Here is a 27,073-nt window from a genome sequence, read left to right on the forward strand (position 1 = left end):
TAAAAGCTTGTGTGTAGTGTACTGTCTGCACTTTATTCAGTGAAACGAACTGAAACAGCGCTGGGGGTTTACTCAATGATATTACTTCCACTGCTGAATCATGCCCCGAGTGCATTTATGCTGCTTTGGGAATTGAACTACTTCTATGTATACAGCTATTTCATGTCCTTTAGTTCCTTAGTGAATTTAGGACATTTTCTGTGCATGATAATATATATTTACTGACGACCACCTGAAATGTCTGCCTTCACATAGTTATACCATGCAGATATCTGTGTATTCTGCTCAGTCCATTGTTGCAGTTTATGTGGAAATGATTTGGAAGGGCTACAGTAACCTTTTTATCTCTCACATAAAGTATGCTGTATTTTCTAGCATGTTATGGCTCTATGTTTCACTATAATGCACTAAGAAACCCAGCAGATTACAATGTATTAACCACTTGCCAGGTGTGGTCTCTCAACTATGGATGGGTTTCTGCAGATGGTTTAAAACACAGGTTCTCAGACTCTGTCCTCAGGACCCCACACAGTGCATGTTTTGCAGGTAACCCAGCAGGTGCACAGGTGTATTAATTACTCACAGACTCATTTTAAAAGGTCCACAGGTGGAGCTAATTATTTCTCTTGCGATTCTGTGAGGAGACCTGCAAAACATGCACTGTGTGGGGTCCTGAGGACCGAGTTTGAGAACCTGTGGTTTAAAACCATCACCCATCAATGGTAGAGCCATCGATGGCTATCACTACTGAGCAGAAGCAGTTGGAGGAGAATGTGCTGGACTGTGCTTAGAGGAGCTTAGCATTTGTTGAGAGTACAGACAGTGCAGAAAGCTCAGGCCCTACTACATTGAGATTTTAAGCACAGCTGTTAGGCCTGCAGCCTGCCGGTGACTCTTGATAAAAGTGCTGGCCAAGTGTAACACTCTAAAACAGCGAGCACCTGTACCCAACTCCTAAAATCTTTTCCTGAATAAGAAAAACAAGTGTTTTGTAAGGTGGCTGGCAGGCGGCGGGCCGGGTCACTCATCACTCCTCACATGAAACATTGACCATTTTCCACCTTTACAGGACAGCGACCTTCTCACGTTCCATGTGTCTCAGCATCAGTCTTGGTGGAGCGAGCATGGACCTGGCTGTGTGAGAAAAGAGGCCCCGGTGGCCGGAATGGCTGGATTAGAGAGCCACTCTTATGTTTCAGTGATTGGATGTGCCATAGAATACCAATACATTGAGGTGTTACATAGTGCCACACAGATACTACTGGCGGTAAGTCTAAGTGTTATTTTACATAAATGCTTCTCCTGCATAGTCTTACACAGCAATAGGATGCACATCTCTGTATCTGATTATCTCTGTCATGTTTATAGTTCTCCAGTGTCCATGGTTCATTATAACTAGAGTTGTCATAATATCCATTTAATCTGGGGCACGTATGATTTGCACAGGGTTTGTGGCTGCTTAAAACTATTTAAATTGCAGGATTGAATTTATCCAGCCACAAAACATGTGTAATTCATATATGTCCCGGATTAAAGGGATATTATGACAGCCCTTATTATAACCTACAGTAATGGTTGTCAACCTCAACCCTCAAGTTCTCTCAACAGATCATGTTTTGCGGCTTTAGAAAGGTACACACTGTACAATAATTATACCAATTTGCCAATAATCTGGTGCCTGGCCACTTTTATAGTATTGTGTGTATGAATGATCGTTTCAGCAATAAACCAGAAAAATATTTAATAGAAACAAGCACTCAAGATTATTGGATCAGTCAGCCAAAGCCGAAAATCTTGGCCTAATCTTCTGATATTATGCAGTGTGTGGGCAATCTCGATACACTGACAATATTTTTTACGTTTTTTTTCTGACTATGGACCTTATTCAGCAATCCTTTCAATTGCATGCTGGGGGCCGCCCATCACAGGTTAAGGTCGCCCAGCTTGCTACCCACCGCCCACCCATTGCAATCACCCAATTACAGCTTGGCTTGGTCACAGAATCTGTGGATGCTTCCTGTCGACGCAGCCTGGCTGCAATGGCAGGAGGCCCGCCGACATTTTTTTGATCGGAGCGGCTTCGTGTGACCTACTAAAATATATTTGGTAATTGCTTGATAGCCCATTGACTGAGGTTTATTTAAATTAAAATCCACCTTAGGCGTGCATAGTAAAATAAAAGCAGTGAATAATTGTAAATCAAAATAAATATAGCATTAGTACAAGGTACTAAAAGGTAATTTCTCTGACGTCCTAAGTGGATGCTGGGGACTCCGTCAGGACCATGGGGATTAGCGGCTCCGCAGGAGACAGGGCACAAAACTAAAGCTTTAGGATCAGGTGGTGTGTACTGGCTCCTCCCCCTATGACCCTCCTCCAAGCCTCAGTTAGGTTTTTGTGCCCGTCCGAGCAGGGTGCAATCTAGGTGGCTCTCTTAAGGAGCTGCTTAGAAAAAGTTTTTAGGTTTATTATTTTCAGTGAGTCCTGCTGGCAACAGGCTCACTGCATCGAGGGACTTAGGGGAGAGAAGTTCAACTCACCTGCGTGCAGGATGGATTGGCTTCTTAGGCTACTGGACACCATTAGCTCCAGAGGGAGTCGGAACACAGGTCTCACCCTGGGGTTCGTCCCGGAGCCGCGCCGCCGACCCCCCTTGCAGATGCTGAAGATTGAAGGTCCAGAAACCGGCGGCAGAAGGCTCTTCAGTCTTCTTGAAGGTAGCGCACAGCACTGCAGCTGTGCGCCATTGTTTGTCACACACTTCTCACCAACGGTCACGGAGGGTGCAGGGCGCTGCTGGGGGCGCCCTGGGCAGCAATGTAAATACCTTTTATGGCTAAAAAAAAAATACATCACATATAGCCCTTGAGGCTATATGGATGTATTTAACCCCTGCCAGATATTACAAACTACGGGAGAAAAGCCCGCCGGAATAGGGGGCGGGGCTTATTCTCCTCAGCACACAGCGCCATTTTCCTGCTCAGCTCCGCTGTGAGGAAGGCTCCCAGGACTCTCCCCTGCACTGCACTACAGAAACAGGGTAAAACAGAGAGGGGGGGCACTTTTTATGGCGATATTTTATATATTTAAGCTGCTATAAGGATACAACACTTATATAAGGTTGTTCCCATATATATTATAGCGCTTGGGTGTGTGCTGGCAAACTCTCCCTCTGTCTCCCCAAAGGGCTAGTGGGGTCCTGTCTTCGATAAGAGCATTCCCTGTGTGTCTGCTGTGTGTCGGTACGTGTGTGTCGACATGTATGAGGACGATGTTGGTGTGGAGGCAGAGCAATTGCCGGTAATGGTGATGTCACCCCCCAGGGAGTCGACACCGGAATGGATGGCTTTGTTTATGGAATTACGTGATAATGTCAGCACATTACAAAAATCAGTTGACGACATGAGACGGCCGGAAAACCAGTTGGTACCTGCCCAGGCGTCTCAGACACCGTCAGGGGCTGTAAAACGCCCTTTACCTCAGTCGGTCGACACAGACCCAGACACGGACACTGAATCTAGTGTCGACGGTGAAGAAACAAACGTATTTTCAAGTAGAGCCACACGTTATATGATCACGGCAATGAAGGAGGCTTTGCATATCTCTGATACTGCAAGTACCACAAAAAGGGGTATTATGTGGGGGGTGAAAAAACTACCTGTAGTTTTTCCTGAATCAGAGGAATTGAATGATGTATGTGATGAAGCGTGGGTTAACCCAGATAGAAAAGTGCTAATTTCAAAAAAGTTATTAGCATTATACCCTTTCCCGCCAGAGGTTAGGGCGCGCTGGAAAACACCCCCTAGGGTGGATAAGGCGCTCACACGCTTATCAAAACAAGTGGCGTTACCGTCTCCTGATACGGCCGCCCTCAAGGATCCAGCTGATAGGAGGCTGGAAACTACCCTAAAGAGTATATACACACATACTGGTGTTATACTGCGACCAGCCATCGCCTCAGCCTGGATGTGCAGTGCTGGGGTGGTCTGGTCGGATTCCCTGACTGAAAATATTGATACCCTGGATAGGGACAGTATTTTATTGACTATAGAGCAATTAAAGGATGCTTTTCTTTATATGCGAGATGCTCAGAGGGATATTTGCACTCTGGCATCGAGAGTAAGTGCGATGTCCATATCTGCCAGAAGAAGTTTATGGACGCGACAGTGGTCAGGTGATGCGGATTCCAAACGACATATGGAAGTATTGCCGTATAAAGGGGAAGAATTATTTGGCGTAGGTCTATCGGATCTGGTGGCCACGGCAACTGCCGGAAAATCCACCTTTTTACCTCAGAGCCCCTCCCAACAGAAAAAGACACCGTCTTTTCAGCCGCAGTCCTTTCGGTCCTATAAGAACAAGAGGGCAAAAGGACAGTCATATCTGCCCCGGGGCAGAGGAAGGGGTAAGAGAGGGCAGCAAGCAGCCCCTGCCCAGGAACAGAAGCCCTCCCAGGGTTCTGCAAAGCCCTCAGCATGACGCTGGGGCTGTACAAGCGGACTCAGGAGCGGTGGGGGGTCGACTCAGGAATTTCAGCGCACAGTGGGCTTGCTCACAGGTGGACCCTTGGATCCTGCAGGTAGTATCTCAGGGTTACAGGTTGGAATTCGAGAAGTCTCCCCCTCGCAGGTTCCTAAAGTCTGCTTTGCCAACGTCTCCCTCAGACAGGGCGACGGTATTGGAAGCCATTCACAAGCTGTTTTCTCAGCAGGTGATAGTCAAGGTACCCCTCCTACAACAGGGAAAGGGGTATTACTCCACGCTATTTGTGGTACCGAAGCCGGACGGCTCGGTAAGACCTATTCTAAATCTGAAATCTTTGAACCTGTACATACAAAAATTCAAGTTCAAGATGGAATCACTCAGAGCAGTGATAGCGAATCTGGAAGAAGGGGACTTTATGGTGTCCCTGGACATAAAGGATGCTTACCTGCATGTCCCAATTTGCCCTTCACATCAAGGGTACCTCAGGTTCGTGGTGCAAAACTGTCATTATCAGTTTCAGACGCTGCCGTTTGGATTGTCCACGGCACCTCGGGTCTTTACCAAGGTAATGGCCGAAATGATGATTCTTCTGCGAAGAAGAGGCGTATTAATTATCCCTTACTTGGACGATCTCCTGATAAGGGCAAGGTCCAGAGAACAGCTGGAGGACGGAGTAGCACTAACCCAAGTAGTGCTGCAACAACACGGGTGGATTCTGAATTTTCCAAAATCTCAGTTGACCCCGACAACACGTCTGCTGTTCCTGGGAATGATTCTGGACACGGTTCAGAAAAAGGTGTTTCTTCCGGAGGAGAAAGCCAAGGAGTTATCCGAACTTGTCAGGAACCTCCTAAAACCAGGAAAAGTGTCTGTGCATCAATGCACAAGAGTCCTGGGAAAGATGTGGCTTCTTACGAAGCAATTCCATTCGGCAGATTCCACGCACGAACTTTTCAGTGGTATCTGCTGGACAAATGGTCCGGATCGCATCTGCAGATGCATCAGCGGATAACCTTATCGCCACGGACAAGGGTGTCTCTTCTGTGGTGGTTGCAGAGTGCTCATCTGTTAGAGGGCCGCAGATTCGGCATACAGGACTGGGTCCTGGTGACCACGGATGCCAGTCTGAGAGGCTGGGGAGCGGTCACACAGGGAAGAAACTTCCAGGGAGTATGGTCAAGCCTGGAGATGTCTCTTCATATAAATATACTGGAGCTAAGAGCAATTTACAATGCTCTAAGCCTGGCAAAACCCCTGCTTCAGGGTCAGCCGGTGTTGATCCAGTCGGACAACATCACGGCAGTCGCCCACGTAAACAGACAGGGCGGCACAAGAAGCAGGAGAGCAATGGCAGAAGCTGCAAGGATCCTTCGCTGGGCGGAAGATCATGTGATAGCACTGTCAGCAGTGTTCATTCCGGGAGTAGACAACTGGGAAGCAGACTTCCTCAGCAGACACGATCTACACCCGGGAGAGTGGGGACTTCATCCAGAAGTCTTCCACATGATTGTGAACCGTTGGGAAAAACCAAAGGTGGATATGATGGCGTCTCGCCTCAACCAAAAAAAAAAACTGGACAGGTATTGCGCCAGGTCAAGAGACCCTCAGGCAATAGCTGTGGACGCTCTGGTAACACCGTGGGTGTACCAGTCAGTGTATGTGTTTCCTCCTCTGCCTCTCATACCCAAAGTACTGAGAATTATACGGCAAAGGGGAGTAAGAACGATACTCGTGGCTCCGGATTGGCCAAGAAGAACTTGGTACCCGGAACTTCAGGAGATGCTCACGGAAAATCCGTGGCCTCTACCTCTAAGACGGGACCTGATTCAGCAGGGACCGTGTCTATTCCAAGACTTACCGCGGCTGCGTTTGACGGCATGGCGGTTGAACGCCGAATTCTAAAGGAAAAAGGCATTCCAGAAGAGGTCATTCCTACACTGGTTAAAGCCAGGAAGGAGGTGACTGCACAACATTATCACCGCATTTGGAGAAAATATGTTGCGTGGTGTGAGGCCAGGAAGGCCCCCACGGAGGAATTTCAACTGGGTCGATTCCTACATTTCCTGCAAACAGGATTGTCTATGGGCCTCAAATTGGGGTCCATTAAGGTTCAAATTTCGGCCCTGTCGATTTTCTTCCAGAAAGAATTGGCTTCAGTTCCTGAAGTCCAGACTTTTGTAAAAGGAGTACTACATATACAGCCCCCGGTTGTGCCCCCAGTGGCTCCGTGGGACCTGAATGTAGTTTTGGATTTTCTCAAATCCCATTGGTTTGAGCCACTCAAATTGGTGGATTTGAAATATCTTACATGGAAAGTAACCATGCTACTGGCCCTGGCTTCAGCCAGGAGAGTATCAGAATTGGCGGCTTTATCGTATAAGAGCCCATATCTGATTTTCCATTCGGACAGGGCAGAACTGCGGACGCGTCCTCAGTTTCTGCCTAAGGTGGTGTCAGCGTTTCACCTGAACCAGCCTATTGTGGTGCCTGCGGCTACTAGCGATTTGGAAGATTCCAAGTTGCTGGACGTTGTCAGGGCATTGAAAATATACATTTCAAGGACGGCTGGAGTCAGAAAATCTGACTCGCTGTTTATACTGTATGCACCCAACAAGCTGGGTGCTCCTGCTTCTAAGCAGACGATTGCTCGTTGGATTTGTAGCACAATTCAACTTGCACATTCTGTGGCAGGCCTGCCACAGCCTAAATCTGTCAAGGCCCATTCCACAAGGAAGGTGGGCTCATCCTGGGCGGCTGCCCGAGGGGTCTCGGCATTACAACTCTGCCGAGCAGCTACGTGGTCGGGGGAGAACACGTTTGTAAAATTCTACAAATTTGATACCCTGGCTAAAGAGGACCTGGAGTTCTCTCATTCGGTGCTGCAGAGTCATCCGCACTCTCCCGCCCGTTTGGGAGCTTTGGTATAATCCCCATGGTCCTGACGGAGTCCCCAGCATCCACTTAGGACGTCAGAGAAAATAAGATTTTACTTACCGATAAATCTATTTCTCATAGTCCGTAGTGGATGCTGGGCGCCCATCCCAAGTGCGGATTGTCTGCAATACTTGTACATAGTTATTGTTACAAAAAAATCGGGTTGTTATTTGTTGTGAGCCGTCTGTTCAGAGGCTCCTACGTTTGTCATACTGTTAACTGGGTTTAGATCACAAGTTATACGGTGTGATTGGTGTGGCTGGTATGAGTCTTACCCGGGATTCAATATCCTTCCTTATTGTGTACGCTCGTCCGGGCACAGTATCCTAACTGAGGCTTGGAGGAGGGTCATAGGGGGAGGAGCCAGTACACACCACCTGATCCTAAAGCTTTAGTTTTGTGCCCTGTCTCCTGCGGAGCCGCTAATCCCCATGGTCCTGACGGAGTCCCCAGCATCCACTACGGACTACGAGAAATAGATTTATCGGTAAGTAAAATCTTATTTTATATAGGTATTTATTGTACTAAAAAAATATCACAAAAAAGGTTTCAATACACATACATACAGTCGTTATAGCTCTTCCTGCTTTGCCTCTTTATTGAGCAAATCAGGAAGCAGTACCGACAAGGGGATGCAGTTAATTTGCCTGACCGCTGACAATGCCGACGGACGGAATCCCGGCTAACAGGCTATTCCCACTCATGGGTGCCCACGACACCCATAGAGTGGGAATAGAACCTGTGGCGAGTGCAGCGAGCCCGCAAGGGGACTCTTTGCGCTCACCCCGCTGCCTGCATACTGACGGACGGGATGCCATTGTCTGTATATATCATACTGATCCCCCGACAAGATATGGTAACATCTTAGCTGCCGCAGTTGGGGAGTGAAAACTCCCCCCTCCAGCAATCCCTGCCAGAGCCACAGCACATCAGCCTAGTGCTGGTTCACTGTGTCTCCCCTTCCGGCCGGCACCACTGGGCTTGCGCGAGATATCTTGTGCACAGCCCGGACCACAGCAGCCGCCGCAGGTTGCACACACACCGACAGGTAAAAACAATCAGCCGCAAAGGTGCGCTTATCGTTTTTTAATACATCTGAATGATGACATCAAAATCATTAGATGTTGGCAAATAACATAGAGAAAAGTGATCTTTCTCTACATTACCTGATTTCATACATAATTGGGCTCTTTTTACAGTAAAGGTGCATACACACAGTGCAATGTAACCTTACGATTTTGTCTATATAGTCAAAATCGTAAGGTAAGTTAGTGCAAATTGCACCGTGTGTACACAGCTTGTGATACCGATGCGCTCTCCCATGGGGTCGGTATCATAAGAAAAGCTAGACTGTGCGGCAAGTCAATCTTGACTATATTGTGTACATAATATAGTCAATATTGGTGGTTCCGGGGAGTTCAGGGGAAATCGCAGCTTCATATCTCACCGTGGGGTAAATTTACTAAGATGGGAGTTCTATTTAAGATGGGATGTTGCCCATAGCAACCAATCACATTCTACTTCTCATTTATCTAGCACCTTCTTGAAGATAATACCTGGAATCTGATTGGTTGCTATGGGCAACATCACATCTTAAATAGAACTTCCATCTTAGTAAAGTTACCCCTGTGTGTATGCACCTTAAGGGCGGGATTCAGTTCTTTTCACCCCTTTCCACACTAGTTCTGTTTCTGCCCTCAGGGACGTTGTATCATTATTTCAGCTCGCTACGTCCGGAGTAGGGAGGCATCTAACCCTTTACACAGCTAAACCTGATTACTATGGGTGCAATATGCGCATGGTTTTGCCCAATTGCTATCAAAAATCCTGCTGCGATCAACTTGGAATTACCCCCATTGTCGGCTGTTAGGATTTCGGCGTCTGTATCCCAAACGCTGGGACTCCCGACAGCCGGCATTTTAACTGCAACCTATTTCTATGCTTTGTGTAGATCATTATAAGGATTAATGATCCCTATTCCATATTATTTTCTGCTGCATTAATTATTCATCAACACAGCACAATCACCACAAGCATCTTATATGCGCAGCCTGAGGCAGCAGGTGCATGAATGGAGGAGGAGGAGGCAGTTGTGATCCCTGGTTCAATACCCTATTATTAAAAGCAGTGCTGATATGTACTGTAAATATCCCTTTACACACTGCTACATCGCTTCTCCTGGCACATCTACTTATAAACCTTAACTTATATAGACCCGCTAGCTTTAGTGCAAGTGGTCAATAATCATTTTATTACAACTCTTTCAATTCTTAAAGCTGTCTTTGTTCTCTGTTTGTCAATCGACCTGCTAAATTATTCATAAGCTGATGACCTAGAATGGCTGTCTGGGTCTGTATACATCCCATGTGTTCCCTTCCTTTGTGCGCAGATTGCTCTTTCCCTGCACCTCTTCTGCAGACACCTCCCTCGGCTGCTATGCTGTATTACTGAATAGAAACAAGGGTGACCCCATAACAAATGTCAGTCACAAGCAGCAGATTTTGAAAGGATTGGATTGCAACCCAGAAGCACTGCTAATTCTAGGATTAGTACAGTAAAGCCCACTTTTAATAAATGGCTAATAAACCAAGTGGGTTTTTTTTTCTTGTTCTTTAATGATCCAATAAATGTAACATGTAAGTTGCTTTCAATAAAAAATCTACAAATAACATCCACACATATATAACAGTTCCATCATATTATTATTAGTAATAAGGATATCTGAGAGAATTTACTGATAACAAGATTGTCTCCCTAGTCACCCATTTCAGCAGTCTGTAACCCTACTGAAGGTCACTGCAATAGTCTTTCAGAAATTGGACTGTAGCTTACATGGGGAGATTTATCAAAGTTTATAGAGAGAAATGAAGTGGAGAGAGATAAAGTACTAACCAACCAGCTACTAACAGCCATGCTACAGGCTTTGGAGTAAATGTATTATAGCAGCACGGAACACTTCCTGCTACACCTCATTACCGAGGCAAAGCAGGAAGGGACATCGACAAGATGTACTAACATCTTGTCTGCCAAAGCGGGGGAGCTGAAGCGCTGTGTCTCCCTGTCCCGGCCGGCTCCAGTGCGCCTGCGCGGGATCTTGCTACTCACGCGAGATACCATGCGCACTACAGAGCCGGCACCCGCCACAGCCAGGGACAGCTCTGTGCATGGGGGGCATAAAGGGCATCCCGGTTGGTTACATGATTCAGTTGGGGTAAAGCTGGAGTCCCGCAGTGGTATCTAGGCCACCAAAGAAGTAATAGCAAATTTATACTCAAACTGTGACCTTTACATTTGCCATATAAAAGTCTCTGTCTGCCTATTTCAGGTATCGGGGTCAACGGGTGGGAGGGGTGGAGGTTTATAAGGAGTATCAGGGGCATCTGACGTTCAGAGGTTTTAGACAAAAAAAAATACTGTCCTAAAGCCGCAAATGTTCCCACAGACAGATTTATAGCGGACAGCTTTATCCAAATCTCTGCCAGTTATTTTATCACATTGTTATATACAAAGCACTACAATGTGCTTCTAGCTAGAAGTGAGTGATAGGCCCTGAATAATATTGTACATATCATCAAAATAACTAGATAGAATTTACAGTAGTAACACACATACAGGGGTAGAATGTCTAGTTTTAATTATCACTCCAATACAAGTGTCTCTGTTCATTGCTCAGCAAACAAACCATGGTGTTTTGTGACCTTTTATGTCCACACAATGTCTGCACCACCACAGCCCCCCACACTCTCCCCTCCCTGACACCCCCTGTTACCAAAACATTCCTCTGCCAATCCTCCCTCATCCTGAGATCCAGCTGAGCAGGGTCAGGAATTCCTGGGGCTTGGCCAGCATTACATTGCATTTTTCTTGCAGAGTCCTCTAGATTGTACTAATTGCAGCATATTGAATTTCAGTAACAATCATTAGCACTAAATTATACTACACAAGTATATCAAATACTGAAAACAGTACTACAAAAGGAATGAAACATTTATCTTGTGTAAATGATGTAAGTGGTCAGAAAAAAGCTGAACATCCCATAATATCCTATATAATGAAAGTCTAATACAGTTCCTCGGATCTAGGGGGGAATTCAATTGTGTTGCGTGATGGCAGGCACTAGATGGCTCCTGATGGAGTAATTCATTTGTTGCTGCGTACAAGAGCGCTCAGCCGCCAGTGAATAATAATTAATAATGATAATAATTTTATATATATAGCGCTCTTTCTCCAATAGGACTCAAGGCGCTTCCTGTGCTGACATTACTGTTATGTTGATCAGTGTGTGTGTATGTATATATATATATATATATATATATATATATATATATATATATAAAATACTTTGTGTCTTAAGCACACATTCTCCCACCTCATTTTGAGATGCCTGTCTCTTTTCTCTGGTCCAATGTGCTGATTGTGCACTAAGATCATACTTGCCTACTTTTGAAAAAGCATTTCAGGGAGATTGTGAAAGTAACACCTATCAGCGTGGATGTGTAATGCTACATCTGAGAGGCGTGTCATAAGAATGACTAACATTCAAATGTAAATGAGCCCCAAAGTTAGTAGGATCTACTTGTTGAAGAAAAGACACTGATATTTTTCAAGATTTGTTTGTGTATTGTGTTATACAAGAGGTTCCATATACTGTAAGTGGCCATGAGAAACCTTACTCAAAATGCATGTAGCCATAGGGATCATTGTGCCTTATATCCAATGCAGGGAAATTGCACTGATGAGTTCATATGAATGTATGTATCTGATTTCTCCCCCCCCCCCCCCCCAAGAATAGAACAGCTGCATAATGGGGGTAAGGTGCAATCAGGGAGATTGCTGGTCTATTCAGCGAGTCAGGGAAATTGCTGCTATTTCAGGGAGTCTCCTGCAGAATGAGGTAGAGTAGGCAACTATGACTAAGATCCACACACAGCAGACCTAGTAGGAGAAGCTGCTGCCACTGGACATGCACAGCAGCTTCATTCCATTTCTTAAATTGCATGTGGTTTCTGTAGCTCTTGTAAAATCATATATACTACTGCCATTGCGGTCATAGGGGCAGATGTATTGACCTGGAGAAGGCATAAGGAATTGATAAACCGGTGATAAGTGCAAGGTGATAAACGCACTAGCCAATCAGTTCCAATATGTAAATTGACAGTTAGGAGCTGACTGGCTGGTGCGTTTATCACCTTGCGTTTATCACTGGTTTATCACTTCCTTGTGCCTTCTCCAGGTTAATACATCTGCCCCTTAATTTGAACCTTTGGCCGGGGTCATTTGCCATGAAAAACATTCTGAAAATCATAGAAGAAAGACCGAAAGTTAACACAATGTCTTCACAATTGCTATTAATAGAAATGCAACCTATCAATTCACTAGGGACTAGTGCCGTCACTGAAACACATTAGGGCTGATGCAGAGTCGAATACACCGCTGTTTGCGGATCATATCTTGTGTGATTAGGTAATGAGCATTTTCCAAAAATGGGTGCACCCAAGTACAGGAGATACAGAGTCATATGACTGAAGAGGTGTAACAGTGGTGTGACAAGGCATTCTCACGTATGAAAAGTTAAGTTAAGGCATCAACTGCAGTCTTTGTAGACCTCAAAATGAGCAGGAATAGGCCTTTTTTGCATGCTTTTACTTTGCATCCAGTATAGGGTAGGCGCAAGTACTCAGTGATGATAACAGTTACCAGGCGCTTTTGCTACAGCCGCATCTCCACCCGTGCACAACTCTGCATATAGGCAAATGCACACATTATTGCTTGCACATCATTTTGTACAATGTACGATTTGTTTCCAACTCTGCATTAACCCTTTTTATGGAGTTAGCTAATATTAAACTGATCTCCATTGCTGCCCTGCTACCTCAAGCAGATAGTTCATGAATTACGGTTAATTAGATATTTTCTCTCCATATGTCTGATAGATGAAGTGTATTCTCCATGAATAGATAAGTATTGTGTGCATGTTGGAAATGTATTCACCTATATGCTCTGTTTCAGCTCCTCGGGTTTGTGTACGCTTGTTACGTGACCAGTGTGTTCACAGAAGAAGAGGACAGCTGTAAGTACAGTATATACCTCATACATAGGTTTATTGATGATGTTGTTAGCCTATATGATGTATATCACCTAAATGTCAGTGAAGAACAGCATTCTCTGCATTTTGCTTAAATAGAGAGTGTATTGTGCCAGCATAAGTTGTGTCAACTATTCTCACTGACTTCATTGGAAGTAATGATGCGACACCCTCACTGCCACAGATTCTCTGCATTAGAGATGTCCATCCAATATATTTGCTATAATTTGTCAACTCTCTCCTCAACAATTGCCCCTTTTCTATCTTGCCTTCCTATGTCCTGCTTACCTCTCCTCCTTCTCACTCGCCATACTTCTTACCTGCCCTTAATTTTGCCTCCCCTGAACTGTTGCCTCCTTTAACCCCATGTTTTTTTCTTGCACATGATGATCAAGCTATTTAGCTGACCTTTACTTCACCTCGCAAGTATTATAACTGTTGGAGATATCTGCAATGTAACCCACTTACACCCTCCTTGGGAGGTTGCTGGGGTCCAGAGATATGGGCTCCACACCATTTAATAAGGGCCAAGTATGTATACCCCCAGTGCACTTCTCAAAGCTGAGAAGCTGAGTCTGACTGCTAAAGTGCACACTGGAAAACTAGGATCTTCACCAAAAAGTCCATAGCAAGTTAGCATAAAACAGAAGAAACTAGAGAACTGATGGGACTTCATCAAGGCTAATTACAAGCAATGTGTTAATAAAATAATAATACCTTTTATTGTCATTGATGTTCACAAGTAACAATCAACGAAATGTTGGACATGAGCAGAGAACATGGTAAAGAAAGACAAAAAATAAGGACATCAAAGATACAAAGAACATACTTCATCACCAGATAAATAAATATAACTTCAGCAATTTAAATAGCGTTGTTACTGTTTAGGGCACTTATCGCCTGTGGACAAAAAACCCCACATGATTATTAAGAGCGGAAAGAGAGCCGAGCACTACTTTGGAGATACTTCCTTCCTCGGGCACAAAAAGATAGAAATGTTCCTGAAACCAAACTGACACTCCTTCTTGCACTCTCAGTTACCAACCATTTTACTTCCCCAGACTATCATGTCCTTAACAATTCTGTAATCCTTCTCTCTAGATACACCAACCTTGTTACCTGCCCTTCATGTCACCTCCTTTGCACCATACCTCTTTACCTCATCAGTATTTGTGAGCTATTAATAATTTTACCTGTACATCACTTAATCTCTGTGATGAAGCCACCAGCACCTTATCCAGACACATGCATGCACTCATCACACTGTCCAATGCCTAAATCAACAGCTCAACACTTCTTATGACCACTGTTATCAACCTGCTTAAGAACCATTCATCCACTACCCCACCCACCTCAGTACTCCTCACAGATGTGTCCACATTCACCTAGCTTCTATATACCATACGGCAAGAGACTGAGATGTAGTGTACCACCTTTCTCTTTACATTTTGTGTTTTATTCGCAACAAAACACCACTCAAAGTATACAAGAGACAATGCAAACTTAACTGCACAGGAATTTAGTATTAAACAATGTAAAGTGGCAGATGAAGCGCAGTGCGTGGGAACAATCTGAGGCCACTGTGTCATAGACAGATTCAAACTTACCCACAAACAGATGTATACATGTCGCACATCAGATTGATCAGTGTAATCTAGCAGAGTCATTTTGTTGCTTCCAGTTTTATTTATATGAATTAGATGCAGTGAGAAAGACGCTCAGCGTGGCCAACTTGCATGGGAGGTGGTGTGACGAGAGGGGCTGTTTTGTGCAACGCAGGTCACAGTGTGTGAATACACATCTGTGACAGCTATTTTCTTCACATTCCCTGCATCCTCACCCACCCCAGTTGTTCACTCCTCATCACAAAAGCTCACTGCTAAAATTCACCCCAATACTCACATTAACTGTACTTCAATTCTTCAATACCACCAACCTCCACATTCACCTTAACTGATGTCAACTTCTTAGTAATGCATCTCTCAGCTACCACCCCAAGCAGTTTCCCTCCACTGCTATAACACAATCCTCATCTATCCCCCTTCTAGCACAATGACTGATTGTCAGTGGAAATCTGGGTCACTCAGGTGACACAAGCTGTTTATATTCATTGCATATACACAATATCTATGAGATCTTATACTCACGATAAGTAAGGATTAATAAAGTTGCTTTAGACCCCCTATTCTTTCCCAATCACTCAGACTAATCTTTTGTCCTATAACTACTGATCCGTACATAGAAACAGCAGTACAGGCAGAAATCTCTAATGAGTAACACCTCCCATACACCACCACCCTTGTACCAAGAAGGAACGACATCGTTAAGGATGAAGAGTGACAGAGCTGTCCTTTCTCATATACTGTATATGTGCTTTGTATTGTCAGAACTATTCTTTTTTTACACAGACATGTTATTGTTTACATGCCATTCCACGAGAATGAAAGGTTAGAAAAAAAATTGCTTTGCAGTTTAGTTTTAATTGGCTTAATGACAAAAAATTTCAGTTCTGCATGTAGTTATTTTTCAGGGGGATACAGTATGTCATGTTCCTATGTTTGTGTTTCATCCACGTTCTCCTGTCTCATCTGTTATTCTCACATTTATCATCCTGCAGTCTCTCCCCTTGTTCCTATCATCCCTGACCCCATACTCTCCTGAATCTCTTCTATATACACTCTGCCTCACTCCTTTTGTCTCCCCTATGCTTCTCTAGAACGTAACCATAGAATCTCTCCTTTATAGACAACCTGCCACTCTCCTTCTGTCTTCCCTTTCCTTTTCCAGAATGTCACCATAAAGTGTTTTCTCTATAATACGTCTTGCTCCGGTCCTTGTCTCCCCTAACTTTATCCAGTATGTCATCATAGAGGCTTTCCTCTATATATACACACTGCTAATCTCCTTCTCTTTCCAATCCTTCTCCTGTATGTCACCATAGAATCTCTACTCTATTTAGAACTTGCTCCTCTCAATCTGTATCCACTATTTTCCAGTATGTAATCATAGAGTCTCTTCTCTATATACACCCTGCATCTCTCCTTTTGTCTTCCCAATCTTTCTACTGTATGTCACTGGTGTCTTTTCTCTCTATAGACCATTTTCCTCTTCTTCTGTTTCCCTATTCTTCTACAACATGTCATCCTAGAATCAATCTGATTATAGGTCTCCCTTATACTTCTCCAGAGTGTCACCACAAAGTCTCTCCACTAAATACACCCTGCCTCTCCTCTTTCTCCACAATCTTTCTCCAGAATGTTAGCTTAGAGTCTCTCCTTTATAAACATCCTTCCTCTCTCCTTTTGTCTCCCCTATCTTTTTCCTGTGTCACCATAGCATCTCTCTTCTATATACACCCTGCCTCTCTCCTTCTATCTTCCTTGTCTTTTTCCAGAGTGTCACCATAGCCATAGAGACACTCCTCTTTATATACACCCTACCTCTCTCCTTCTGCCTCGCTTATCTTTCCCCAGAATGTCACCATAGAGTCTTTCCTCTATATACACCCTTCATCTCTCCTTTTGTCTCCCTAATCCTTCTCTGCTCCAGGGAAGTGGCATTAGGGAATTTGAGTTGTGTGGTACACCTGTCAAACCGTAATGCAGGTGTCCTAAGGTGAGCGCAGGAAGGACAAAAATCTGATGTGGAGAAGGGCAAAAGCTTACCCTTCATTCTGGAAAATATAGGAAGACAGAAGGATAGAGGCAGGGTGTATATAGAGGAGAGACCCTACAGTGACATACAGCAGAAGGATAGGGGAGAGAGGCAGGGTGTATAAAGAGGACAGACTCATTCTGGAAATAAATAGGATGGACAGCTGGAGAGGACCAGGGTGTATATGGAGGAGAGACTATGGTGACATTCTGTAGATAGGGGAGACGGAAGGAGCGGACCAGGGTGTATTAGAGGGGAGACTTTGGTGACATTCTGTAAATAGATAGGGGAGACAGAAGGAGCGGACCAGGGTGTATTAGAGGAGAAACTATGGTGATATTCTGGAGATGGATAGGGGAGATGGAAGGATATGAGCAGGGTGTATATGGAGGAGATACTCTATGGTAACATTCTGGAGATAGGGGAGACAGAAGTAGAGAAGCAGGGTGTATATACAGGAGATACTATGGTGACATTCTGTAGATAGACAGGGTACACAGAAGGAGAGGACCATGGTGGATATAGAGGATATACTCTGGTAACATTGTGGAGATAGGGGAGACAGAAGAAGATGAGCAGGGTGTATATAGAGGAGAGACTATGGTGACATTCTGTAGATAGGGGAGACAGAAGGAGCAGACCAGGGTGTATTAGAGGAGAAACTATGGTGACATTCTGGAGATGGATAGGGAGACGGAAGGATATGAGCAGGGTGTATCTGGAGGAGATACTCTATGGTAACATTCTGGAGATAGGGGAGACAGAAGTAGAGAAGCTGGGTGTATATACAGGAAATACTATGGTGACATTCTGGAGATAGACAGGGTAGACAGGAGAGGACCATGGTGGATATAGAGGATATACTCTGGTAACATTGTGGAGATAGGGGAGACAGAAGAAGATGAGCAGGGTGTATATAGAGGAGAGACTATGGTGACATTCTGGAGATGGCTAGGGGAGACGGAGCGGACCAGGGTGTATATAAAGGAGATACTCTATGGCAGGGGTTCTCAAACTCAGTCCTCAGGACCCCACACAGTGCATGTTTTGCAGGTAACCCAGCAGGTGCACAGGTGTATTAATTACTCACTGACACATTTTAAAAGGTCCACAGGTAGAGCTAATTATTTCACTTGCAATTCTGTGAGGAGACCTACAAAACATGCACTGTGTGGGGTCCTGAGGACCGAGTTTGAGAACCTGTGCTCTATGGTAACATTCTGGAGATGGGGGAGACAGAAGGAGAGAAGCTGGGTGCATATAGAGGTACTATGGTGATATTCTGGAGATGGATAGGGGAGACAGAACTAGATTGACATGGTTTATATAGAGGAGATACTATTATTTATTTATTTATTTATTTACCAGTTATTCATATAGCGCAGCACTTTACAGAGAATATTTGCCCATTCTCATCAGTCCCTGACCCAGTGGAGCCTACAATCTATATTCCCTATCACATATACATGCACTGACATTCACACTAGGGTTAATATTGTTGGGAGCCAATTAACCCACCAGTATATTTTTGGATTGTGGGAGGAATCCGGAGTACCCGGAGGAAACCCACACAAGAACGGGGAAAATACACAAACTCTGCACAGTTAATATAATGACATTCAGGAGATAGATAGAGAGGACTAGGGTGTTTATAGAAAAGAGATTGTATGATTACAGACTTCCCCCTTTTCTCCTCCATGGCCCTCATGTCCTTGTCCTCTGTCTGTTCTTGCCACCCCCTTCATCTACCTGTTTTTGTCTTTTTCTGTATGTCATTGATTTGTATATCTATACTCCATGGCCATTACCAATACATTTTTCCATATTCACATACTCATCTTGCCATGCTGCCTACATGCCCATTTCATTCGTTTTGCTTTTATTTTGGTAATTTATTTCTTTCAGTTGATTTCATTGGTGGATTTGATCCATTCCCTCTCTATCATGTCAATGAAAAATCCAATCACCTGCTGTTCAAGCAGAGTTACCTGTAAGTATAAGCTGGCGAAAGCGGATAATACAGGCACTCTGCTTTCTGGCTCCCTATCTCTGAAGGGCTAGGCAGAGGCATAAGGGATCCAAAGACCAACGTAATATTTGTTTTATTAATCTAACTTATACTGAACTGAAGATAATGGCGGTCATTCCGAGTTGTTCGCTCGCTAGCTGCTTATAGCAGCATTGCACACGCTAGGCCGCCGCCCTCTGGGAGTGTATCTTAGCATAGCAGAATAGCGAACGAAAGATTAGCAGAACTGCTACTAAATATTTTCTTGCAGTTTCTGAGTAGCTCCAGACCTACTCCTAGATTGCGATCACCTCAGTCCGTTTAGTTCCTGGTTTGACGTCACAAACACGCCCTGCGTTCGGCCAGACACTCCCGCGTTTTTCACTGACATGCCTGCGTTTTTTAGCACACTCCCGGGAAAACACTCAGTTACCACCCAGAAACGCCCCTTTCCTGTCAATCATTCACCGATCAGCAGTGCGACTGAAAAGTGTTGCACGAACACCAGCAAATCTACTAAGTTTTGTGTTAAATAACTTAGCGCGTGCGCTCTGCGTACCATGCGCATGCGCATTTAGCAACAAATCTCAGCATAGCGAAAATCGGCAACGAGCGAACAACTCGGAATGACCACCAATATCTGATTGGACAATATGGGTTACAGCATATTGGTGCCTTTAAAGAAAAAAGAAAACCTTGCTAGGACTACAGCTCTGACAGTAGCCTGTCCCAGCGAAGAGCTTTGCAGTAAAGTGATCGTTACTGCTGTCACTTTCTGCTGTCTCTGAGTCTGCACATGCGCAATATTACTTTGCTATAGACCATTCCCAACCTCGGTCCTCAAGGCACAGTAACAGTCGGTTTCAGTGATATCCATGCTTGAGCACAGGTGACTTAATTAGTACCTGTTATTTTGATTTAACCAACTGTGCTGCAGCCTGGATACCACTAAAACCTGCACTGTTAGTGTTCCTTGAGGACTGAGGGTGGGAATGCCTGTTGTAGACTGTACAAGGCGAACATAGGGAGTGGTAGGGACAGAGTGGCTTCTTTGTACAATCTGAATATGGCGTTAACCTTATATCGCTTTCATATTGCATTAAGCTGGTTGCACCCGTGACTTGTCTACGGGTCCTTCCCAGGTGCAACCCGCTTGAGACCTCTTGCAGACTGGCGGCACCAACCCGTCATATTGTTGGGTTGGTGACGTGTGCAGTGACGGCACTTTGAGATCAGATCATCTCCAAGTGCCACCTGTCCCTATATCGCCGCCTCTACCTATAGTGTAACTCCGATTTAATCCCAGGTTGAAATACCGGGTCAGTCAACCTGGGAAATTGTAGCATAACCCTTTTCACACTGCACCTCGACCTGCGTCGACCCGGCAATCGCCCTCATTCCGAGTTGATCGCTCGCTGCCGTTTTTTGCAGCGCAGCGATCAGGTTACTACTGCGTATGCACCGCAATGCGCACATGCGTCATACGGGTACAAACAGCATCATTGCTGTGCAATGCTTCTGGCGACGAATCCATTCGCACAACCGATTGCAAGGAGATTGACAGGAAGAGGGCGTTTATGGGTGTCAACTGACCGTTTTCTGGGAGTGGTAGGCAAAACGCAGCCGTGTCCAGGCGTTTGCAGGGCGGGTGTCTGACGTCAATTCCGGGACCAGACAGGCTGAAAGTGATCGCAAGGGCTGAGTAAGTTCAGACATGCTCAGAAACTGCAAAAAATCTTTTTCGTACCGCTCGGCTGCACATGCAACCGCACACTTGCAAAGCAAAAACACACTCCCACGTGGGCGGAGACTATGCGTTTGCATGGCTGCTAAAAGTAGCTAGCGAGCGATCAACTCGGAATTAGGGCCCATATACAGGGTTACTTGTGTGGAGTACAAGAGGTATAACAGAAGTCGGAAATAGTATCAGTGTTGGGGACTGCAGTCTGCAGCATTAGTTAGCCTAACAAAGGAGATACTTCCTACATTTATCCTTTGCTAAATGGCAGCTTTTATCCATGCAACTCTTTTTACCCTTAATAAATAGTCTCCTTAAAGTGAATCTTTACCTACACATAACAGAGGCAGCCACTACGTGGACTGAAGTAATAATCTACTAGAAGTATGAGGCACAATATGTCATAGGCCTCAATAATGTTACTGGTTCCTAGTGTGTTGATAACCTGCATTGTCATAATTGGATTGCAACAAAATGTTTTAAATGACAATAATCTAGTGTTTACTAGACTTGTTATTTTGAATTGCCATTACATACACTCTTGTGGCAAATGCGGGTAACAACCTACAAATATACCCAGCTGACTCTCTGGCATGGTATCTAATTGAGTAAGCGTTTGGTCAAGTGCATACAGAACAGTTTTCTCCCAAGGACTCAGTTGATCTTACAAAATTAGTGGGGGGGAAAGGTGATTTTCCAGAAAGACACAAGACTATTGTTTTGTGTGGACTCGCAAATTGCATTCAGCAGCTAAAGAAAGGGCACAGCAGTCTCCTCAGCCTATTCAAACTTTGAGTTGGCACTTTGGGGCTAATTGAGACCTGATCGCTGCTGTGCATTTTCGCACACTGGGCGATCAGGTCTGAACTGCGCATGCACTGCAATGCGCAGGCGTGATGGAGAGCGTCGGGTTGGTGCGGAAAATCTGATCACACCGGCGATCTCAAGAAGATTGACGGGAAGAGGGCGTTTGTGGGTGGCAACTGACCGTTTTCAGGGAGTGTCCGGAAAAACGCAGGAGGGACCCGGCGTTTTGTGGGAGGAATCGTGACGTCTGCTCCGGCCCCGATCAGTCCTGGGCTGAGCAGAGACTGCACAAACTTCTGTTTGTGCAGCTCTCCTGCACATGCGATCGCACACCTGCAAAGCGAATTTCTCCACCCCCTCCCCTCCCCCTGTAGGCGGCGACTACCTGATCGCAGGGATGCAAAAAACGCACCCTAGCGATCGGGTCTGAATTACCACCTTAGTACATAGTGGAGAGAACTTAGATGTTGACTGATTGTTGGTTGATTGTGGTTCTTGTCATTTCTGGAGAGTGATAAAGCGTAGTAGGAAACGTCATTAGACCATACCGTGCTGGAGATTAAATATTGATCATGTCAGGCTTTATCACTAAGAGTAACAGCCTGGAAATTCTGATAAATGGTCAGTGTCCTTTCAGTATTGCTGAGGTTTCTAGTCATCTGTTTTTATAGAAATGATAATTTTCCTAACAAGAAACTATTAAACTTATGTAAGGCTAGCTTAGCTTAATACAGTAAAATTGCCCTCTTGTAAGATTACACCAGCACCTTTTCCCTAAAACTTGTACAATTTAAACATTATATGTTATGTAAACTTGTAGAAGAACAATCCAGGATTGCACTAAATGTCAGACTTCTAAGAGAACCTGTTAACCAGGTTTTACAGTGGCCTTTTTTGCTTATTGCATAATACCTTGCACACTACATAATAAGTAAAAAAATTAGTTGTTGTTTTTTTTCCTATACCCTTTTGGGCCCAGAGAGCATGTAGCATATAGTGTATTCTCTTCTCCTGTAGAGGTATTAAGGCCAGCGCAGGCACTTACAATATCAGACAAGAAATCCGAGTCGGCTCTTTTATTTCAATACATTGTTATTTCAGTTCCAAATAAAAATAATAATCATAATTTGAATCTAATGCTAATCTGAGTTGTTATACATTTGTAATAACCCTAGTCATAAAAAGAGCCAGAGACGAAGCCCAAAATGGGCTAAAACTAGCCCATATTAGAGTTATTTTCCTATAACCCACAAAGCACAGAAAATGGCTAATCTGCGTATGCACCGCAATGCGCACGCGCGTCGTACGGGTACGAAGGCCTTTGTGGTTTTGCACTGGTTCTAGCGACGATTCCAATCGTACAGCCGAACGCAAGGAGATTGACAGGAAGAGGGCGTTTATGGGTGTCAACTGACCGTTTTCTGGGAGTATTTGGAAAAATGCAGGCGTGGCCGGGCGGGTATCTGATGTCATCACCGTGTCACTCATCACAGCAATCATTGCACAGTCCAAGTAACTACAGGGCTGGTCTTATTTGCATAATATGCGTTTACAGGCGCTCTGCTGCACAGGCGTTCGCACTCCTGCAAAGCAAAAATACACTCCCCCTCCCCCCCCCGTGGGCGGCGACTATGCATTTGCACGGCTGATAAAAACTGCTAGCGAGCAATTAACTCGGAATGACCCCCAATAACTGTTTAAGAATTAGTCCTGCAATGAGAACTTCTCCTTGACACCCGAATAAGGCGCAACTCTGGAAAGCGTTACCAATATTCCTTGGACAGCTACGTTCTCACATTTGGTAAATGTAGGAATTCCACACAGTTTTTAATTACGCTAGTGAAAGCTAAAAAAAATAGTATGTTACGCTCCATTATTGTGAAAATGTGAAAACTATATTTTCATTGTATTAGTCTTTGGGAACAGAAAAAATCTAAAGTAAAGACTTTCTTTTTATGGCAATTTCTCAATGTCCTCTTGGACTGACACAAATATTTTCTTTGTGGTAAAATGCTGATTTTCCTGTGTAGACTAGGATTGTGTTGTACATGGGATGTTCTGGAAATATTTTTGAGCAAGAAATGGACTACTTACATTTTTAGGTGCTAATTGTTAGGACCAAGGTCATGGAAGGAACAATGTAGCTCAATCAGAAGGGTCACCACTCTCTCTTTCCTTATTCATCTTACATGTCTTGCACTGCACAGCATAAGCATGGCATGTAATTGTGACAACTCATAAGCCTTGCACACATTGCTGGTAAATGTCTAGCAATGAGTAGTATCACGTCTCTCATACCTCATAGAGCAGGCTTTTTCAACCAGTGTGCCGTGGCACACTAGTGTGCCGCGACCAGTTGCAAGGTGTGCCGCGGAGCCAGAGCAGCTTCCTGCACCGTCAGAGTGAACTGTTGGCCCGGGATCTTCTTAGAGGATCAGTCGTGCTCCGGCCATGACCTATGCCTTGAAAACGATGTGATATCATAGGTCACAGCCGCCGCATCTCACCACCCAGCCAGCCCACCTGCCTGCATACACATCTTCCAGTTCCCGCTTGCATACACAGCTTTCCTTGCCTACCCACATCCACACCTGCCCGACCGCCCGCTGCTCTGTATTCGCAGAACTCCACTATGAACAACCCCCATAGTGCACGGTCGTGTGAGATTCATCTGTGCTTATACTGTGGGCAATTATTCAAACACGGATAAAATCAAACTGAGGGTCATTCCCATTAAGGTTTTGCGACTGCCTTCTACTGTTTACAATTAGTGTATACTATTGTTTATTTCAGAGGTAATAGATACCTCAGTTTTATATGATTGTTATGCTGTGGTCTTATCATTTTTAATTGTTATATGTATTTTAGTTTTGTCTAATAAATTGTTTTATATACTTTTGTGTACATCCATTGGCATTAAGCGCTGACCTGGTAATTTTCTGCATTTGTTTTGTTGTTGGAGGCTGGCTTCCTCCTCACCAGGTGGCAGCTAATCCCAGGGTGTAAACATACACAGTTCTGCTCAGCGCCATAAAAACCTTTTTTTCTTTTGCTTGTATGAACAACCCCCGCCACTGAGGGACAGGGAGGAAGACAGCTGATAATAATATTTGTTATTTTATTTCTCCTGTGGGGAACAATAGTATTTCAATAGGATTTATGTGGGGAGAATAAGAACAATGTGAATAATTCATGTGGGGAGCAATAGGATTTATGTGGGGAACAATGTGATTGTTTTTTCTGTGTAGGCCAAAGTATGTGTGGATTTTTTTTTTATTTTTTTACTGTGAAGGCCAATGTGTGTGGGGGGTTTTTTTCTGTGGGGAACTGATGGTGTGCCTTGGCAATTTTAAAATATTGTTCAGTGTGCCGCGAGTAAAAAAAGGTTGAAAATCACTGTCATAGAGCAACGGGATCCGGTCAGGATCCTGACACTGCTCGGAAGACCGACGTCGGTATCCTGACATGGATCGAAATGCCAGCGCTGAGATCCCAAATAAAGGTCTTCCAGTGCTCAAGACTGGTAAGCTATGGGGGTGGGGGAGATCCTTGACGTCGGGATGCCGCTGTCTGTATTCTCACTGCCAGCATTCTGATACCATCCCTAAGAGAACATCTGCTACATTTCGACCATTAATATACTATACAGTTGTCTGAACTGAGAAAATGTTGGTTAGCATTACTGCCTCACAGCACTGAAGTCATGGGTTCGATACCCAACATGGCTCTGTGTGGAGTTTGTATATTCTCCCCATGCTTGCATGTGTTTTCTCCCACAATCCAAACATATACTGGTAGGTTAATTGGCCGCCTACAAAAAAAATTAACCCTACTATGTAAGTGTGTACGTGTACATGTGTATTGGACAGACTAGATGGGCCAAGTGGTTCCTATCTGCCGTCAAATTCTCTGTTCCTAGATTACTACTAAAAGGTCTTCAAATTGGAGCAGGGGATAGTTTGACATTTGACTTACCAAAACACTTCATGTAGCTCTATGCTCTAAGTGCCATGATAATAATAGATGATACGGAACAAATTTACAGCTATAAGAATAAATGGCACACAATACAGTTAGCTGTAGTGTTGCAGAACTTAGCACATGGCAATTTGGCCCATGTCCGAATAGGTTTACTGCTTAGATTCTGGATGGTAAAATGAGTTGAACACTTTGGATGGTATTCAGTTCTTTTCACCCCCTTCCACCCCCGTTCTGCTTCTGCTGGTGAGTGTGGTATCATCATTTCAGCTTGCTACCCCCGCGGTAGCGAGGCACCCTAACCCTTTATACAACTAAATTTGATTACCATGGGCGCGATATGCGCAAAAACAGGGATGACTTTAGAAAGGAGATTGGGCATGATATATCATTTGAATACCACCCTTTGCCTTTCATCTCCTCCTGACCATCTTTCTGTCTTACTACAGGCCAGCGTAAGTGAAACTGGGCAATGCCAGCTGAAGGAACTAGATCTCTTTGCCAGCACAGACGTCTCTTGTACTAGTGACATGCAGCCTTACATGGAGAGAAGGCAGGTGACACAGGACTGGAGCGTCACCCCATTTTGGGCGGAGAGCTGAGATTTGCTAACAAGCCGTGAAGAATTAGAATCATCACAGCAAAGTGACAAAGCCTGTTCTGTGTAGCTTTGACTGATACAGAATTTTGGTTTGTGGAACAGACTCTAATACACAGTTCTACTTTCATAGCTTTTCCTGTCTTTATTCAAAGCATTTTGTGGCTCCCTGACCTTGCAGCTATTGAGTAGAACAATGTGATTTCCCATCTGTAGCTGGTTGTAGTGCCCAGTGGACAACAAATGTTAATTAAAAAAAAGTTTACAAAATGAGTGGTTAGATAAATATTTAATAGTAGGTTCTGGAAATGGCATCTTATAGGAACCATGATCAGATGTAGCCTACAGCAGTTTGTAATATACCAGGAGTACAGCCCCTAGGCATGCATCACTGCAAAGAGTTTGAGTGTCCCAGTGTGGGCAACATCATTTACCACTACATTAACATTTAATAAATCTGTAATTCTGAACCAGTGTCCGATCTACCTGTCTCACTATTCTACTACTACAAGAATCATAATTCTACATTACACAAACATGGGGCTGGTGCAGACTTTGAAGAAAACAAAAAGGGAAAAAATAACTAGCACTTCAGAGAAACACATTGCATAGCAAGGGGTAGGTTTTATTTTATGTATGTAGAGGTGAAACACAGGCTACATTTGTATGTAGCCCATTAATAATGCACAGAGTTAAGGTAGACTAAAGGTTACCAGATTAATGCTAAGAAGAAAAATAAAAAACACACACACATACACACGTGAATAAAGCCAGGTACACACTGTC

At 44.3% G+C, this 27,073-nt stretch overlaps 1 protein-coding gene across 3 annotated transcripts in view; it reads left to right on the forward strand.

Annotated features, from left to right (window-relative positions):
- Positions 1 to 26,761, forward strand: part of NKAIN4 (sodium/potassium transporting ATPase interacting 4) — a 75,456-nt gene extending 48,695 nt beyond the window's left edge. The window contains exons 4-7 of one of the 3 annotated variants that reach the window (XM_063959253.1): positions 1,070 to 1,267; positions 13,429 to 13,489; positions 19,064 to 19,148; positions 26,139 to 26,761. In XM_063959253.1, the coding sequence (XP_063815323.1) occupies positions 1,070 to 1,267; positions 13,429 to 13,489; positions 19,064 to 19,148; positions 26,139 to 26,148 (354 nt within the window). In that variant the 3' untranslated portion in view covers positions 26,149 to 26,761. Of the gene's footprint in view, positions 1 to 1,069; positions 1,268 to 13,428; positions 13,490 to 19,063; positions 19,153 to 26,138 lie in introns of those variants that run through there. The other 2 variants (XM_063959255.1, XM_063959254.1) reach the window with 2 other exon arrangements.
- Positions 26,762 to 27,073: the final 312 nt, after the last annotated feature.

This window comes from Pseudophryne corroboree, chromosome 3, assembly GCF_028390025.1.
Source record: "Pseudophryne corroboree isolate aPseCor3 chromosome 3, aPseCor3.hap2, whole genome shotgun sequence".
Taxonomy (NCBI): Eukaryota; Metazoa; Chordata; class Amphibia; order Anura; family Myobatrachidae; genus Pseudophryne; species Pseudophryne corroboree.